The sequence below is a fragment of the Podarcis bocagei genome (genome assembly GCF_964188305.1).
Source record: "Podarcis bocagei genome assembly, chromosome: 7".
NCBI lineage: Eukaryota > Metazoa > Chordata > Lepidosauria > Squamata > Lacertidae > Podarcis > Podarcis bocagei.
Window position 1 is genome coordinate 34691655 of NC_138132.1, and position 19614 is coordinate 34711268.

Sequence of the window (19614 nt, forward strand, 5' to 3'; positions counted from 1 at the left end):
TTTTAATGGAAGAGCAAACACCCAGGGAGGCTTCGAAGTGCAGACCACCAGAGAGATGTAGAATGACATAAAAGACATTCATACACATCCCTAAACTCACCTCTAAAGTAAGGTAAGTGTAAGAAAATCCCTGCACCCCATCCATGGAAATATCACAGATATTTCCTCTGCCATTTAATCATTTTTGAATGCCATTTCTTTTCTGATTAATTGATGGAGAACGGGTGAAAAAAAGGGGGAGAAATTTTCAACAGGGCATTAGTTTTGACTTCATGAGTTAACTGCTGATGCGCAGCCACGGAGAATTCCCTGTACCTGAAAGTAAGCTGTGTTCTCCTTCACATGCTGATCCACACACAAGCACAACTGCTTGATCCACTGCCACTGAGTCTGCACTGCTGCACTGTATGCCTGTGAAAAACCAAACAAAAGACAAAAGAGCGTTTTTTGTACAATTGCATACAACAACTACAGCCTGCTCAGACCTTTGCTGAATTTGTATCTGGTTTTATTCATGCCCATTGTAAGACCACCCTGTTTGGATGAAGGGTAGTCAAGAAATATTTTAAATAAAGTAAAATCGGCCACGCAATCAAGGCTTATGGTCAGGAATACAGGAAGGGGCAACTGGCTGTAACAAAAAACTTTAAAACAGCTGTTTTCACAAGGCCCTCTTCTCGTGCCAGCTCACACAAAGAGGTTTTAAGCTCTCTGCCTTGCTTACCAGGCAAAGCCCACTCAGTGCACCAGCTCTGGGATGCTCTCGCACAATCCCATAGGGCTGGCTGAGTTCCCACAAGACCTCATGCAACAATACCCAAGGTTCCAGAGTTGGCATGACAAGATGGCCTTGCCCAGTAAGCAAGGCAGAGAGGTGAAAAGCTCTTTTCAAGCCAGGAAAACCTTGTGTGCATTTATTCTGTGCAATTTCAACCAGCCAGCCAGCCTTCAACCATGGAAGGCTGAAAAGGCACAAATTACCGTAATGCGCAGAAGATGCAATCGTACTGAAATACATCAAGGTATCCTATGAAGATGTCTTGCATAACACACATGTTAAAGTGCTCACAACCCAAAAGCATGCCCCCCTCCAAGCGATCTCTTACCTCCACAGTCTGCTTGGCTGGGTGATTCTCCAATGACAGTATCTCAGCTGTGTCTTGCAGGGAGCGAAACACATCCTGTTTCTCCTCTAGCTCCATTGTGAGCTCCTGCATAGCAGAAACACAAAGAGGACCAATAACATTCCCTACAGCAAAATCAGACAATAGGTTTGCCTCACTGTTGGTAGGCATCACAGGATGACTGGCAGGAGGCACGTAGACGTGCGGCAGTATTGGAAACTTTAGCCATGAAACTTCACAGCAGGAAAAGGGAACTTGTGGCTCTCCAGATGTTGCTGGACTACAACGTCCATCAGCCATTGGTCAGGGATAATGTAATCTATAGATCAGCCATAGGCTGGCCACAGCTGTTTTACAGCCCCACTGCCTGCAAGAACTCTGAGCATTGACAGCAATTCACATTTGAGCAAGAACAGAAAAGTTGGGGAAACCAAGGCTTAAATCTGTTCTCGGCCATGAAGGCAATCATCAACTCAAGGTGTTTGAAGCTTCTTACCATTAAAGCCTTAAATGACTGGGAGGCTGGTTATTTTATGGAGCAATAGCCTGCTAAGCCCCAGTACTTGCATCCATGCTAAGACTTCCCTCTTTATGAAAGCCTTTGGGCTTGATTTAGTTATTTTTTGAGAGTGGGGGTTGCTTCTCAATGGGGTTGTTGATACTACTACTATTAATTCACGCTGAACAGCATTTTTGTTGATAACCCCCCCCCCCCCATTTTTATTATAAGCTGCTTTGGTTCAAACGAAACTCACTGGCACTATGGGTGATAGTCAATTATTATTTTTTACTCAGAGCAGACCTACTAAAATTAATGTACTCATTCATGTTCATTCATTTCAATGGGTCTACTCTGAGAAAAACTTAGTTGAATATCAGCCAGCAGCTTGACCGGGGAATTTCAAAAGGAAACACAAGCAAAATAAGGCACTTCTGAGAAAATAAACTGAAACCTGTAAGTTTTCCTGAACGCAGAGCTTAATTGAGAAATGTGGAACTCTGCCGCTTCCAGAATACAGAACACCATAGAGGCACTGCAAACACTTGGCCACATCCAGCCCCTCCTACTCACCGAGAAATAATTCTTCTTGGCAGCCATATTGGGATTATTGTCACTCCAGTCATATGCCAGCTCCTCTTCTTCCTTTTCATTGAGCCAAATTAGCTCAGTCGTCGCTCGAGACACAAACCCATACAAACTCTGGAGGTGGTGTAGTCGGAAGCTGGAGGTTTCCTGCAAAAAGACAACATACTTTGTTACATTTCCTGCCACTCTGGGGATTGTCTGCTTGAGGGCCTCCCAAAGGCTTCTGGCTGGCCACTGTGAGGACAGGATTCTGGACTGCAGGACCCCTTTGGCCTGAACCAGCAGCCAGGCTCTTCTGATGCTGACCACCCTCCTTCCCAGATGCCTTGTCAGAAATCCCCACATTGTCAAGTTATTCTTCAAACCCTTTTTTACATGCTCTCCTATTACATTTTAGGGTTAGTAGAAAACACCCATGAGTCCTTTTCCATTGCAGAGGCACCAGGTCCTCATTGCAAACAATGGCTACTGATACACATGTGCTGGGGTCCACCTTCTCTGTTTTAAAAACCAAACCACCTGTGCAACTATATCACATGAGAGAAGCATAATGCACCATTTCTGAAGTAATATTTAAAATGCACAAACAAAAGAAGATCGTAGCATAGGGAGGATGGGGAAGAGTCACATTCCGTTATATTAAAAATTGATGGTTCTAAGTCAGTTCTGCTTTTTAAGGAGCAGATCATTTATCTGCTGGCAGCTGCTAGGATAGAAATAGTCAAACATTGGGGAAAGGCACTGTTAACCGATTTGTGGTTTCAGAGGGTGGGGTGGGGTGACACTTGGTTGATAAACCTACGTGTTCTGCATGTGTGGCCGGAAGATTTGGAAATGTGGACAACTTTCATGCAATCTGGTTTGCATTTATTGCATACATAAATGAGCCAGAGCCAGAGCATGGACCACAACAGATGAATGGAAGACTCTGATCTGATGAGAAGGAAAAGGCGCTGGGGCGGCTGCACACTGTGGGGTAACCCACAGCACTATTGTAGCCTAGTATATTAGGAATTAGATTAGAGAGATCTGGGACATAATATCCAAATGAGTGACTGGGAAAAGCTTTGGAAAGTGGATTTGAAATTTACTGCATGTACAACACTGAAAGAGAACTATATGAAAATGATGTATTGTTGGTACATAACACCGGTAAAACTTGCAAAAATGTATAGAACAAGTTCTAATAAGTGTTGGAAATGTAAAGAAAAAGAGGGTGCTTATGTGGTGGGAGTGTAAAATGGCTAAAATTACTGGGAAATGATATATAATGAACTGAAGAAAATGTTTAAAATGACTTTTACCAAAAAGCCAGAAGCGTTTTTACTAGGAATAACAGAAAAGAAAAGGAAAAGAAAAAACTGTTTATGTACACAACAGCAGCAGCCCGGATCTTGCTAGCCCAAAGGTGGAAGGAAGATAAGATACCAACAATGGAAGAATGGCAATTGAAAATAATGGACTATGCAGAAATGGCAAAACTTACAGAAAAACTCAGAGACAACACTGAGAAATTTAAAAAAGAATGGGAGGCATTTATTGTATATGTACAAAAATATTGTAAACAAGTAGAAACATTGGCAGGCTTTGACTAAACACTTGCAAGTAGTTAAAATAAGATAAAGTTTATGGAAGGAAATTTGAACTGGAACAATAAAAACTGATGGTATGTAATTAGGATAAAATAAAAAGGACAAGAAAAAAGATGTTTAAGTATATTTATGCAGAAAATATATATATTCCATGAACCAGGAAAGGAAATGGAGGGATGTCAGGAGGTTAAAGAGAACCTCCGAAAATATTTTTTTGTTTTAGTTCTTATACTTCATGTTGGATATTTTGTATTTCTCATTCTTGTTTGATGGAAAATTATTGTTGAAGTTGAAACAGTGAAACCAACAAAAAATTATTTACGAAAAAAGAAAAGAATTAGATGGGCTTTCTTGTGTTGTACCAGAGCAAACTGCATGTGTGACTGCAGGTTGCTTCCAAGAGGCCCCATTTTTGTTGTTATTATATTGGCATGCTACTTTGTCTTTTGGAGGAGGAAGAGGAAGAGGAAGAGGAAGAGGAGGAGGAGGAGGAGGAGGAGGAGGAGGAGGAGGAGAAGAAGAAGAAGAAGAAGAAGAAGAAGAAGAAGAAGAAGAAGAAGAAGAAGAAGAAGAAGAAGAAGAAATGTGTCTGAACTGATAGCCCTGGCAGCAGCATGACTTATCTGCTCTCTAACACAGTCATTACTGTTATTGTACCAGGGAGTGGGGACAGTATGATATTTCCCAAGGAACAAAGCAGAGGGAGAGACAGAAATGCCAGGTCTCTCCACTGGATCAACTTTAGGGTCCCCATATTGCTGAACTCTTGCCATTCCAGCTGGTCATTACAACAACTCTGTAACTAAGAAGTTGTGCCTTTGCTATTTTTCCTCATTCTTCCCAATCCCCTTTCCTTTTGTGTTATAAATCTGAGGGCAGGAACTGACTTCATATTGATATAAGCCTTTCTTTTCTTTTGGGGACGAGTGGCAGCGGGGTAAAGAACAGGAGAAAAATGCTTTAACTAAATCAATGAAAAGACTGCATAGCAAGTGCTTCTTAAAGGAGACATTCTCATTCTTCTGCCACAGAAGCACTCCTTGAAGATGTGAGGTAGATTGTAAACCACAAAACAAGGAACAGACAAACCTTTATTTAAAAGAGATTGCACAGAAAGGGTTTTAGACACACAGGCAAAAATTTTAAGCCTCCATGAATCAAGTTGCAATTTACAGCTTTGAGGGGCTTCCAACAACTTGTGAACTTGAATGAGGTTCCCTGACACTTTGCTGGCTACAGGAATCAACCCAAAATACAACTCACCATCAGTTTGCAGTACTGGGTCTCCAGCTTCCCCAGTGTCTCCGTGTAACTAGTGTGGAAATTCTGAGACATTTTACCCTTTAAAAAACAGGAGGAAGAGAAAATGAAGAGAATCAGAAGCAGCTCAAAAGTTACATGTCCAACTAGAAATGCACAGAAAGCTGGAGGTCCTATTGAAATTCTCTCGTCTCTTCCTTATCTCTCCACTTTCCCAAATCTTGCATGCATCATAAAATATAGAATCATAGAATTGTAGAGTTGTAAGGGACCCCAAGGATCATCTAGTCTAACCCCGTGCAGTGCAGGAATCACAGCTAATAATCCCTGGCAGATGGCCTGTTGAAAGCAGAACAATAAAATCTGAGCACAGTAGACTTCTATGTGTCCCTTTTAGCCATGGAACTTATTCCTCCTCCTCAGGGCCCATTTTCACACTATCAAAACCCTCCACAAACACAGACTGTCCCAAGATGTGTTTCCCCCTTGGAGCAGTGGTAGCCTAATGTCCCTGGACTACAACTCCTATAATTCATGAACATTAGTCATGCTTGCTGGGGCTGATGAGACCTGGAGTCCAACGAATTCTGGAGTGCACTACTTTGGCAACCCCTGCCTTAGAATGTATTTTATCCTTAGAGAAACACACCCCAGAGGCCCCAATACAGCAACAACTGCATGAGATCTCCTTTCAGGAACATGAACTTAGTGGGGCAGAAAATGATACTCAAGCTGACAAAAGAAAGCCTGGCCATCTCTCTAATTCTACAGATTTATATTTTTGCTTCTCCAAAACCAAGTGTAAATAGCTTGCATATAAAGTCGCCCAGGCCACCTTCCCCATAAAGATGGTGACCAGCTCCAGATGTTTTGAGCTGTAACTCCAACCATCCCAACCATCATGTTTGTGGTGGGAGTTGACATCCAAAGCATTTGGAGCTGAGTGCAAGCTAGAGAGGAAAGGCTACTCTAAAGCAACCCCTTCCTGCAGTAGGAGGATCGTCTCCTCCAAGCGAAAATCAGCTCCCCCTCCAGTTCTTTCCTCCCACATTATGTTCTCCAACACTTTTCTTGTCTTCTTTGGAGCTGCTGTGGAACCTCCATGCCTTTCTTGATGTGAGCTAAACCAGTCCTGCCGCTCTTCACACCCCATCACAGGAGTCCCTGCTTACCTCATACATCCTGGCCTCTTTCACACTGGAGCCTAGGTCTTCCACACTGCTGTGGACATGGCGCTGGACTTCCAGTTGGGATTCTACACTTGGCAAGTCGCTCCCCCATTCAGCCCGCTCCAGCTTCATCTGAAACCAGCACAGAAGAGGCAACCTGTCAGCATTTCCCAGCTGAATTGTGGGCAAAAACAACAGCAGCTAACCCTTGCTTGCTGCAACCCAATTATTAAGAGGTAGAAAGCATCACACTCCTACCATGTCATGCCATTCTTCTGGAAACTGTTGGCAATCAAGAAATTCACCAAGGTGAACTGGGCTACTAGCCCAAAGGTTAATACCCAAAAGGACTTTATTCTGCCCTCACAGCTGAAAGGGAGGATGAGTGCTGTTGAATGTTGGTCCTGCTTGCAAGCTTCTCAGAGGCTTGGCCACTGTGAGAACTGGATGCTGGACTGGACAGATGTTTGGCCTTATTCCAGCCGGGTTCTTCTCATGGGGCTTCTTTTAAAATATGTAACTTAAGGACAGCTTCCTTTTCTGTGTCCCATTAAAAGAAACTGGGCATATGCAGTTAACTAAGTCAACTTTGGACCGACCTCTCAAGGACATTCAGAGAGACATTCGTGTAAGCTGCTCAAGAACATTAGCCAGGGCATAATTTAAAGCCAGTTTAAGACTTCCCTAGTCATTCCCAAGGAATTGTCTGATGGAGGATTTAAAAGTTATAGTACATTTCATCCTGCTAAATCAGTACCAGCCAATGGGAAATGCAGTCCAAAACACCTAGGCAATGTCAGGTTGGCAAAAGGCAGTGTAAACCAGGCCCCCTTAAACAATAAAGTGATTTAAAGAATGAGTATTAAGTGATCACGCCAAGCATTTGAAAAGGTCATCAGTTCTGCCCACACAAACACCTCATCACCTGAATTATGTTTTGTTTAACATTAAACAACACACCTGCATCTCTTCCACCCAAGAGAGCAACTCGTACACAAACCGGAGGTTGCCCTCATCTTCAGAGGACGAAATGGCCACCAGCTCTGCACGGGTCATTGGCTTCCGGAACCAGGAGGTAGAGGCAGTGGTGGCTGTTGTGTGCGTTCCCTTCAGCAAGGGCTCAGCCTTAAGGTGCCTGGTGCTCAGGGAGGAAGGCTGGACAAAGTCCAAGGAAGAGGGGGAGGAGAAGTGCCCCTTCCGATAGAGGTTAGTGCATTCCAGCCTCAATGTCACCAGTTCGTCCTGAAGCCTCACAATCCTGGGAGAGAAATCAAGCGAGAGGGGGCAGAATGGAGAATGCCGATGAGGTTGTGGGATCACAAGGTCATTCTCCAACCAGGGCAGGTTCCTGCACACACGAGCCAGACACACCCACCATCACCACCCCATTTCTGCACACTTCCTCAGGATGGGGTAAGAGCTTTTGAAAGATGACCCAACATATTAATCTCTTCTGCTCCCCCTGCCCCAAATAAGGTGTTTCCCCAAGACATTTTTGGCTTAAATTTGCCAAACTCGTTCCACCACCACCCAGACTGCATTAACAGTGCATGTCATCTATCAGAACATTCTCGTTCACCAAATGCTCCTTCTGAGCCCAGCTGAATATAACCCACACCCTCATTCCTTGGCTCCACACATGAAACGCCTTACTTGAAGACGAGCTCCTCCAGCTGGTAGTAATTCTCGTCCCGGAGTATCTGAACATCCACCTGTAGTTGGCGGATGAGCCCTTCACACTCCTGGAGGTACATGACAACGTCAGATTCATATTGCACCAACTGGCCCGACTCCAGGTGCGCTTCATCCTGGCAGGAGAGGATTTGAGGTTATTACAGAGTTTCTCACTTTGAAGTGTATTTCTAGGACAAGCAGATCTGACTAACGTGCAGAAGCTCATATTTTAAAAGCAAAGAAATAGCCATCACTTGAATGTCCCATTGAGCTGAGCTGACATGATGTTGTGGACTATTCATGAACATTCTAGTTTATCCTTAAGATGTCAAGTAATACAATGTTGGCCAAAAGTACTACATCTGCGCAGGGAATGAAAATCTAGTTTGGTTGCACTTGAAAGGGAGCTAGAAATGAGAGCAAGTTTCATGTCTGAAGTGGGCAGAGGGGCAAGGAGCACTTCAGATATTGGAGGTAATGAGGCTGGTGGGTAGGATGCTGAGTGAGCAAAAGGCAAAAACACAGAGGCTGGAGGAAGAATGGCAGAGGAGCAAGGCTTGTGGGAAGGATGGAGGCAGGAAGGAGAGGCCTAAGGAAAGACGAAGGAATACACCATCCAGCTCCTACAGATAAGAGAGCTGTGTGTTCCTGACAGCAAGGGGGGATAATAGACAAGTGAAGAAGCTTTGGGAGCTGGAGGCAGTGTTAAATCCAACATATTAAACTCTTCTAGCCACCCAAACCTTTGGTTCTATATGTGCATTTTCCTAGTTAGAGAATCTACAAGTTTTGTTGCTGATTGAAAGCTGAGAGGTCTTGACTGCCTTCATTTGTCATGTTGAGACCCTGCAGGAGTGGATCTGAGAGAATATCAGGGAGAGCTGAATAACAGAAGGGAAAGACTCACAGCTTGAAGCGTGTTCCTTGCCAGGGTAAGTTTCTCTTCGCAGCTGAGAGTCCCATTCTGGATTTTGTTTGCAATCTGTAGCAGCAGCTCCAACCTGTAGGAAGCGTGTCAGTCACCAGAATTAAAACAGAAAGCCAGAAAAACACTTTTAAAAGTGGAATATTTATTCATTAGAATTTATGTTTTATATACCATTGATTATGACATCTGTTTAATTGTTTTTAATGCTACTTTCTACATCACAAAAGACTTCACAATAGTTATCATTGCCAGCTGGCAGGGAAAGGGTGTTCTTAGTCATCCTGTTCAACAGTTCACCACCTACCTTTCCACGGCTGGCCGCAGCAACTTCTCACGTTCCAGCATTTCTATGATGAGCTTGCCCCATTCTTCCTCCACGTCATTGGGGTGATAGCCCTGCGGCAGCTTAAGGCGCCCAAATTCAATCCAGGTCTGGAAAGCACAAATGAAGAGGAATTGTTTCTTCAGGCCCAGAGACTGGCCTTTGTGGACTCACTCTACCGGTACCCAGGCACAAGCCAAGATGAGAGCCAACGTGGTACGGTGTAGTGGTTGGAGTGATGGACTATCAGGGAGGCTCAACTTCAAATCCCCACTCAGTCACAAAGCTCACACTGGATGAGCTTGGGCAAGTCTATGCCTCTCATTCTAATCTACCACAGTTGTGAGGATAAAATGGGGAGTAGGGAGGGGAGAACCATATATGCCACCCTGAGCCCCTTGGTGAAAAAGGAGGGATATTAATGTAATAAACAAAATAAAATAAAGATAAAGCCTTGGGGATGCTAAGAGCCTAGGTAATTTCCTACTGTGATAGTCTTCCCCTGACTAGGGAGATGCAACAATGGCTAAGAAACTACAAGACCAAGGAACAAACATTTTTTTTTTTAAGAATAAGGTTGGGACTAGGAAGGACAAAAACCAGAGAGATATATGAAGAAGGCTGGGTAGGCTGCTGAAGGATAAACATAAGCTGAACAAATGTGACTAAAGTCCCCCAAACTCTTTCTAATGTTTAAGAGAACTGCCTGTTCATCCAAGAACCTGTCTCACCTCCAGTAGTTTATACAGATCCTCAATGCTTCGTTTTTCTTGCTGTTTTGCTGGGATCTCTGTTTCTTTGAAGTGTATGTACTGGTTATAAAGTGCCTGCAAGAATAGAGAGCAAAGGGGTCATCACTTTACTCATGGAAGTGGGGAAAATATGCAGCATCTAGTAGCCCTCACAGTGTAGGGGGAAAGGTGTCCCATCCTCACCCACAGAGAATCCCTGAAGAATGAACAGACAGAAGGCAAAAAGAAATGGAAGGGAACTGGAAGAGATGCTCAGTGCTGCCTGGGTCTTTGTCATTAGTCTCAACCAAGATGCAAGGTGGACCCCAGTCCCTGCTTAAATTTCATTTGGGGAGCCTTAGTGGATGGATCTTGCCAACATCTGGGTTCCAGGGATCAACATTATCTGTCTCCTCAACAGACTGGCTAACTGTTTTGCCCTGACTTGGCTCACTCACTTGAGTCATCTGTGGCTAGAAACACAGAAAGCTTCCTTTCAGACTATCAGTTCATCTAGTTCAGTAATCTCTATGATGACTGGCAGTGACTCTCCAGGGTCACAAACAGGCAGTCTTTCCCAGCCCTACCTGGAGAGACTGCTGCGGATTGAACCTGAGACCTTCTGCATACGAAGCAGATGTTCTAATTCATGAGCTATGCCCCCTTCTTTCCAGCCTTCTGATCCACAAACACCTAGCATGCTCCTAGTATTTGCTTTCAGATCACTGTACTCTGCACTATGTGGACAGGGAGCCTTTTTCATCCCAAGGGTCGCTTTATGAGATAACCTTATAATGGACACATGCCACTAGGAGGTTGGTCTAGAAGCAAAAACAGGTGGATCAACAGGTATAACCTTAACCCTTTGCACAGCAGTCTGCATTCCAGCCATGCAAAAGCCAGGCACACAAACACCCCTCTGTTCTCCACCTAGACAAGGAAAAGGCATTATCATAATCCAAGGGCACATTCCAACCAGGCAGTTGAGGAAGACACACAGATGGCACATGGGGAGTCCCAAGGGCACCTGTCCTACACTAGTAACTACTGTCTACATGAGCAAGAGATTCACAGTGTCAGTTCTTGATCATTCACCAGTGAAAACTTCTCTCCCCAATTGTGACCTCCACACACAATAGAAATTATAAGATTGCTACAGATGACACAGGCTGAGAGGAAGAGAGAATCTCTGATCTTTTGGGGATTAGTGGCTCTTTGTACCTCAATCACTAAGCTTATCATTGGAAGTCAGTTCAGGGATTGTATGAACCTGAGCTATGATTTGCCCCATGCACATACCAATAAATATTCTGATTTAGATTTTGAGGAGAGGGAACAATAATCATTCAGTGAAGAGGAGAGTGGGGGGCTCACATAAGGAAGCATACATACAAGGCATGGCTAGAGAAAATGGATCTGAAGTTTACCTTGAGCTCTACAGGGTTCTGGGGAAAAGATTTGTCAGACATCATTATCGTGTGCTGCTTGATCCAGGAGATGAGAGAATCTATATGGTTCTGGTATTCTAACCACCTTGTGTCCACTTCCTACAGAAAAAGAGGGAAAGAACAGCCTTTTATGTGGGATAAATGATAAGGAAGCAACTGCTCTAAACGAACAGTAGAAAAAATATTAAGCCAAATTGGAGAAAGGATGAGACATGCAGATGCATGCTTTCCACTGAGTGTCTCAGAATGCTGTATCAGGGTAACACCCAGCTTGCTGCCAGAGATGGTGTCCATCCAATTTGGTATGGGTCAAGGTCTCAGAGCTTGTCTACATATACAGCAGGAATGGCCCACAGCCTTAAAAAGCAGGGTTTATGCAAACGTCAAGAAGGAATGGGGTTGCCTAGAGATGTCTCAGTACCAGAGCCACAGAGCCAGAAATCACCCAGCAACAGGGCCATCAAGTCCCAGGTATCCAGGAACAGCCACTCCTGTAGTTTTCAGCTTTGCAAGTCTTTGTCCAGCCTTTTGCAGTAAAAGGACAACCACTTTCCCTTTTTGTGATGCTTTTCAGAGCTACACATCCATTCAGGAATAGGATCCTGATCTGAAGGGAGAGGATTTTATGCCACCTGAAGATGGAACTTTATTCTCAGGGGGAACATCCTCTCTAACTGCTAGGTGTGGCTACCTGATTGGGTTTCTATTGACTTCTTCTTCTTGTAATGGAGCAAACCACCAACCTCAACTTTTGTCAATACAAGCCCACCTAGCTTCTGTGTTGTCTGCCTCTGAAGGAACCTGTGTATTTCCCGTAAGGATAAAGGACAGACCTAGGTAATGATGTTTCAACTTACATAGGTAGCAGAACAGCCACAGTCAATCTTTTTTTGCTATGCAAGAGGCCTCGGTACCTAATACCTAAACAGCAGGTACAGCCTCAGCTGACTGTCTGCTACTTCACCCCTCACTCCAATTTAACTCTTACAAGATGCAGACTGAGAGGGCTTCACCACCAAATATATGCATTTTTCTCCACCTCTTTCCCTCTTTGTTTACCATCAAGCATTATAAATAGTTCTGGAGAACCCAAATCTTGCACTCAACTTTGTGACATTTTGGTTGGACATATAACGGTATGGTATGGATTTCTGAAGCATTCCTCCCAATACTGTAGAAGCACATTGCCCAAATTTTGATTAGTCAAGGTTCCTGCCCCCCCCAGCTAATTGCCCACCCGTTCATCCAAGTCAACATATGCACATTATCCATTTCCTGAGAGCAATTTCCAAAACATTTTGGAATGGCCCATTCCAAAAGCCATTCATGTGCCAGGATGGTCTCATCAGAATGAAAAAGCAGCAGCAAAGCTTACAGTGGCACTGATGCCTTCTCCTCCCTCTGGAACTTTGGGGAAGGCATCGTAAATTGAAGACACATAAGTTATCACAGACTTTTCATCTGGTGAGGGAACATCCACATCTAGGAAAAAGGGGAAAGAATGAAGCAGTCAAATGGGTGGACTGAAAAGAAGAACTGAAGCATGAAAGGTAGCTTTGTGTTCCTATTCATAAAAATACATCCCAAGAGCCAAACCACATAAAGATTTTCCTGGACTGTACAACTTCAATATTCACATATGTGTGTGATTAAAGGTTTCAAAGCTCTACTGTGGAGGAGAGAATACTCCTTGCACAATGAAAACAAGCTAGCCTAGAATTCTTCTTTCCTGGCACTCTGAATTTCTGAATGAAATTTTCTGAATAATTTAAATTTATTTATTTTTAGTTTTGGCTCTGTGCTTTTCCTCTTTGATGCTGCCTTTAGTCTGCTAAATGTGCTTTAATCATTTCTATGCTTGTTTTCATATTCTGTAAGCCACTTTGACCAGCCCTTTTTGAAGCAAAAGGAGCGTATGCATTTTTGCATAAACCACACACACACACACAAACACACATCCTGCATACACACAGAGCAGAGCAGCTAAACACGCAACCCAAGGAAAGCAGCAGCATGAAATTCTGCTGAATGTTTAAATCAACTCTAAGAGAGAGCTTCAGATCTGACATGAATCTTAAGCAGAAGCCTTACTTGATTAATCAGTGCAAATCTATTTATTTATTCAAATCAGTAAAATAAATAGATGCCTGACAGTGTTTCTAGAGGTCCTACATAATTCGATCCTCTCTACTGTTCCTGTGCCTCTTCCTCCCTCCATTTCTTACCTTCACTCTACAGTAAAAAAATTAGGCTGTGAGCTCCTCTGCAGGCAGCTACCTGTCCTTTTACTTATGCAACTCCTTAAAAGCACAACATGCACAGAACAGTACTAAACAACACTTGTGCCCTATCCTAATCAAGTTTCAACCATTCTGCTTGCCATGGCAAGGGTAACTGGCAAGCATGGCTCACTGGCAAGCATGATCAGCAACAGGCCTTACACCTGACAACACTGAAGTTGCAGAGGTGAGTGAGGATCACCTGGTGGGTGTGCAGCATTCCTTGCCACCTCCCTGGCTCAAATTTGGGAGGAGAGCTGGGGGTTGTTTGGCCGCTGTGCAACCAAGGCAAAACCAATCTAGCAACTCCACACCTGCTCACCAACATTTCACGCTCCAGAGTGGGCAAATACTCTCTTTCCTGCCAACCCTTCCATCTGATAGGCCATTGTGCTTGTATCTTGAATGCTGTTGGGTGAAAGTACCACAGGCACCTTTGGCTAGCAGCACCCAGTACAGCATACTCCCTTCCCAAGGAAAAGATGGATGGGGGCTTGGAAGGAAATGGACAGGAGGCTGCCGACAACAAGACTGACCAGCAAAAAATGGTAGATTTCCCAGCACCCCAAACTTTATATTTATTCGTTCAGAAAAGTATCAGAATCAACTGAGTAAACATTAGGCTGGCCATGAAACCATAAGAAGCAGGTCAGCATGTGGAGTTTACTCAGAGGCAGCCAGGTTGTATAGTGAAGCATCAACAGAATGCCACGTCTACTGCTCAAAAGTCACTGCATTTGCCCAGCTGACTTGCCCCATCATCACCTTCTGCATCCAGCAACCTGGTGACCCCAAGCCGCTCTGCAATCTCGAAGGCCTGTTCCAGATTATCTCGGCTGCTCTGAATCTGAACTCTTTCCATATCCACTAAATCTGGCCTGCAGGAGACAGGAAAAAAAATGTGATTCCACATTTGCAGACTGCTGTTGTCAGAAACTTCTGCTACAGATAAACACATTCTAAGTGTATTCAAAATCAGATTTCAGAATTTAAAGTAAGAAATCTCAGTATTTGGGACTCAAACCGCAGAATTTGAGCATTTAGCATCTGCACGTGATTTCATTTTAGCTTTAGAAGTTTTCCCATTTTTCCAGGTTGCCCTCCTAGCTGGGCGGGGGAAACAGACACGTACCTGTATCTGTGAATAATAGCATTGAACATCTTTCCATCACTCCAGCAGGATGAGAAGTTGGTGCACTTCACTCCCACATAGCCCGCCGTCACCTTCTGCGTCCATAGAAGGAGCTTTTCTTTGGCGGACATGTCTCCCGACTCTCCACTGATGTAGATGTCAGAGATCTGGAAGAGAAGACCACAGCCTTGAAGCAGTCATTTCATTTGGCAGAGCACCATGTCAGATGCAATGAAACTACTGGGGGAAGGAGGGCTGTAGCACAGTGGTAGAGCAACTGCCTTGCCCGCAGAAGGTCCCAGGTTCAATGGCCCATGGCATCACCAGGTAGAACTAGGAAATGTCCCCAGTCTGAAACCCTGTGGAGCAGCTGGCGATCAATGTCAGCTAGGGGAACCTAGGGTCTGACTTGATGTAAGGCAGCTTCTATGGCAAGGAAACACTTTGGAGTGAGAGTGCATGGTCAAGGCAGGATGGCCTTGCTGCATGTCAAGCTAAGCCAGTGGTCTCAGGCAGCCAGATAACCAGCTCACCTTGGGTGCTGAGGAAGGGGCAGAAGGGAGAGAGCTGAGCTTTCTGGCTGGTTTAATTGCAGCTCATTGGTTGATCTTATCTTTGTTTTAACTGGTATAAAAGCTTTACATTTCATCTGTCTGTTAATGGATATTATTTTGTCTGATGAGCTGGCTTGTGGTTCTGGCACAGGCAGAAAAGGGAGATATTTGATGAAGCAGTGGAGGCTAGTGCATTAGGGTGAATGATGCACTGGCTCAATAGTCTCAATCTGTCCTTGTCCAGCCCCCACCATGGGTCTCATGGTCACCCCTTGAAGAACTTATCAGGGAGGAAGACGAGGACAAAACTTGAATTCATTGGCTCTGGCTTCACCTACTACTGCTCTCCCAGCCAATGAGCACCAGGAATTTGGAAGGGGTGATCTCATTGAGTCAGACTGTGTTATTATTAAATGTATCTTGTTCAAAAGCTTGGCCATAGCTTCACGAGGCTAGCATGTTTCATGTAACACTTGCAGAAACTGAAAGTAACAGCTATATTATGGCCTAAAAGTGTTTATTTACCCAAGTATTTTTTAAAGGACTTTTCTCCTTGGTTGGGTGATGAGGAAGGCCAGCTCTGTGCCAGCCAGCAGTTCAGATAACATCTGTCCACCACTGAGCCACTGCCTGCCAATCAGGGTATTCCCCCTCCTCCATGATGAATGCAGATGGCTTAACATCCCACCCATCCCCCTTCCAGATTCACAGAAGCAGAAGCAGCCACTGTGCTGTGCATTTCTGTGCAATCAGACAGATTAGAGAGAAATGTGCCATTGTGCAGCTGCTGTGGTGCATATTCTTTATACAAACCAGTGTGGACACAGTGTGTATGGAGGTGCTTTAGATGTACTTAGGAAACTGAAAGAAGTGGCTAGATTCACCCAAAGAACCAATTTTGCTTGATGTTTCCATGGCCCTTGCGGACCCCATGCTTATTTGTTTATTATTATTTTATGTTATTTATAGAGCCCTCTTTTCAAACTAGTTTCCAAAGCAATTTACACTAACAGAACTGTAAAACAGAGCACTAGAAAGACACAGCACTATTAAAAACCACTAGTATCACTAGAATACAGTAGTGAAAACAGCACTCAATAATAAAACACCTTCAAGAATAATATTTTTTTTTTAAAAAAATAGCTTGTTTTCCCTTTAAAATGGTTCAGTTTTACATCTCAATGCCTGAGAGAGAGCCAAGAGTTGGTCACAAACCTGGGTACAGGCTTCCATAGCTTGAAGTGTGCTTGGAAATGTAATGTATGTTAACTCTGTATAATACCTGAACTGAGAAAATCACAGTCATGGCAGTTCCCTCACCTCTCCAGGTTCTCTAGACCAGTGTTTCCCAACCGGTGTTCCGCGGCACACTAGTGTGCCGTGAGACACCGGCTGGTGTGCCGTGGGAGGGAGGCGGGCGAGAGGCGGCGGCGAGAGGCGGCGGCGGCGAGGATCCGCGTCGAGCCGGGGCGGCTCCGCGGTGGTCGTGCCGAGCGGCGGGGCAGCGCGCGCAAAAGGGAGGAGCGCGAGACAGCGGAGGAGGAGGAGGCCGGCATGTCCGGGCAGCAGCAGCAACAGCAGCAGCAGCAACTCCCGGCGACGGCTCCTCCTCCGCCCGCTATCGCAGCCGCCGCCGCCTCAGCTGCCGCCGCCGCCTCAGCTGCCCTCGCTCTGCTGCCTCCTCCCACCCCGGCAAGGGGGAGGGAAAAAACGTTCACTTTTGTGCGTCCCTCCCGGCGTGACGCTGCACGCTGACGTCACGGGGCGGGGCTTTAATGGTGGTGTGCCGCGAGATTTTTTTCCGGTAAGCAGGTGTGCCGTTGCCCAAAAACGTTTGGGAAACACTGCTCTAGACTGAAGCTAGTCTTGCTTCTATTTCACTATATTATTTAGTTAAAATATTTATAAATCACCTTTCATCACAATGATCTCAGTGGGGGGGGGGGAAACAAAATTCCCTTTAACACACCAAATCTATAGCTCCTGAAAACAATAAATACAACAGCCCTAATTACAGAAATGTCTACTTAATTCTAGGTACCAATAAATATTTTCCAGTCCTAGAGCTGGTTCTAAAATGAGAAAGAGAAGTTGGTCCAGCCATATCTTCGTTTTGAGCTGACAGGAACAACTTTATCCTCAAAATGCTTTGCAAATTTGTCACAGCAAGAGACAGAGGGTCCCATCCCCCTCTTCGCTGGGATAGGATCTTTACATTTAATACAAACTCAAAACAACTCTGCTGGACAGCTCCTTAAGGATGCAAAATGAGGCGGCAAATTAAGATTGTCTTGCTGCCCTCACTGCCACATGGAAAGCACAGCCATGTCCTGTTCTCATTTGTATTTCATCATTTTTCATCATTTTGCAGAACTGGCACACCAGCCATTGCCCAGCTTGCTTCACTGGCTAATAGTTCCCCAGAAGACCAAAGAGCCTCACAGGCTCTACAGCACTAAGAGCAATCACATGGATGGCCCTCTCCATCTCATCTTTTCATAGTGCTATCAGGGCCTCAGCAAGATCACCAGTCATGTCCCCCAAAGCATTCCATAATTCCTCTAATTATCTAATTCTCCAGAAGTGAACCATAATAATGGTCCTGCAGGAAGGATGTGCTGCCACCAAGTCAAGCCAAGCCTCCCCTGTTCTGATCATGGCAAAATAAACGAACACCCCCTCGTAATAGCAGATCACGCCACACCTGTTCTATAGCAGACCACAGATCAAGCGCACACACTACCAAATGCAATAGAGCAGTAATGTATTAAGGTTCACCCATGATGGCCATGAAGCCCTAAACAAAGGTAACCCTGGTGTGAATGTTTAAGTCCTCCAGAAGAATCATCCCTGGTTCTTCAACCCTGAAACTACATCTGCTGGCTCAGATAAAGCTGGATAGATGAGACACCAGCAACACCCACTCTGTCTCTCTGTCCCAATGCCAGGCATAAGCCCTCAAATCCAGGTTCTGGCTGAGACCCTGGTTTCATGATATGCCTGGTATGTTAACCAGGATTAAGTGTTACCTTTGTACTATGCCTGCACCACATCCATTTAAGAGCAGGGGACTGATATTTTGCTGCCAGTCCCATTGGACGCAGCCAATTCCCCCTTAGAAATTCCTAAGCCAGGGTGCCACTAATCCTCAATGCTTCTAACTCTCCTTCAGCAACAAAAGCAGGACTAGGTGGGGCAGGCAGGAAAAGGGATCTGAAGCAAGCAGCGAAAAGGCGATTTTCATTTGGTTCTCTGCTAGCTAAACCTAAGAGGTCTGCTTAATTCACAACATTTGAGGGCCAAAAGAGGATTGCTGGCAACACAATGCAGTGGGTGGAAGAGGGAATTGCCTCCAGAGCAGAAAGGGAGCAGTTTAGAGAGAGAGCATGAAATGCTTCCTGGGCCTTTGCCCCATATGCTGCAAGGCTTCCATCAGACCCTACCGGTCCCCAGATCCATATTCTTTTTCTGTCTGGGAGCCAAGCCCCATCTTCATCGATGCAGGCGGCTGGAAGAACACTCAGAGGAACGGTGACGGCATAGTGACCCAGTTTCCAATAAAAGGGAGAGAGGGAGAGGGGAGTGGGCTGCTGAATGCTTTTTGCACTTGATGGAACGTGCACACCTTCAGGCACGAGACGAGCGCTGGGAAAGAGGGTGGGGCTCAGCTCTTTCCACGGCGAGCTGGATTGCCGCTCCTTAATCAAAGGAACACTTTGTAAGCAGGCAAGAGCTGGCTGAGAGAAGGATGCCAATTTCACAAGATCAACACATCTGTGGGAATGAAATACGTGCCATAATTTAGAATGGTGACGGCCCTCCCACCACTAGTGCAATCTACAGGAGGGCTTGAGGAAGGGAAACAAATCCAGGACATTTAGCATCTACTAGAAAATTGTCCTTTTTCAAGGGCACACAAATTTTGGCTGGGCTTAGTAACCAGCCAGAAGTTACCTCCACTTCTACCTATGCCTCCACCCCAGGGAGGACCAGCGTCTCACTTTGGACTTATGGAAGCAGTGAGAATTCTCCAAGGACTTTCAAAGCCCAGCAGGAGGTCAGAGATGAGCCCCCAACCCTCCACTTTACACTGGGGTCAGCACTCACCAGACCAACAGGTGCGGTCATCACAGGCAATTCAGAGAGTGCACTTGTGGAACCCCCACCATCACTGTGACAGTGATAGCACATGAGTTACCAGCCACTGTGTCTGTAAGGAAATGAAGGAGCAAGACCCAGTTCTTGCAGGAGAACCAGGCTTAGACCTGTGGCTTCCTTGCTGCACAGGGGCAGCAGTCACCCCGTTTTCACAGT

General features: G+C 45.1%; 1 protein-coding gene across 10 annotated transcripts in view; it reads right to left on the reverse strand.

Moving 5' to 3' along the window:
- The window catches only part of MACF1 (microtubule actin crosslinking factor 1), a 203976-nt gene that overhangs the window by 146139 nt on the left and 38223 nt on the right, over positions 1–19614 (reverse strand). For all 10 annotated transcript variants that reach the window (XM_081203849.1, XM_081203847.1, XM_081203846.1 and 7 more), the window contains 14 exons: positions 14747–14913; positions 14380–14492; positions 12711–12817; positions 11315–11434; positions 9888–9983; positions 9139–9266; positions 8814–8907; positions 7886–8040; positions 7193–7490; positions 6236–6364; positions 5067–5144; positions 2197–2358; positions 1107–1211; positions 316–411 (listed from right to left, as the gene is read on the reverse strand). In XM_081203849.1, coding sequence (XP_081059975.1) covers positions 316–411; positions 1107–1211; positions 2197–2358; positions 5067–5144; positions 6236–6364; positions 7193–7490; positions 7886–8040; positions 8814–8907; positions 9139–9266; positions 9888–9983; positions 11315–11434; positions 12711–12817; positions 14380–14492; positions 14747–14913 — 1848 coding nt within the window. The remainder of the gene's footprint in view (positions 1–315; positions 412–1106; positions 1212–2196; positions 2359–5066; positions 5145–6235; positions 6365–7192; positions 7491–7885; positions 8041–8813; positions 8908–9138; positions 9267–9887; positions 9984–11314; positions 11435–12710; positions 12818–14379; positions 14493–14746; positions 14914–19614) is intronic.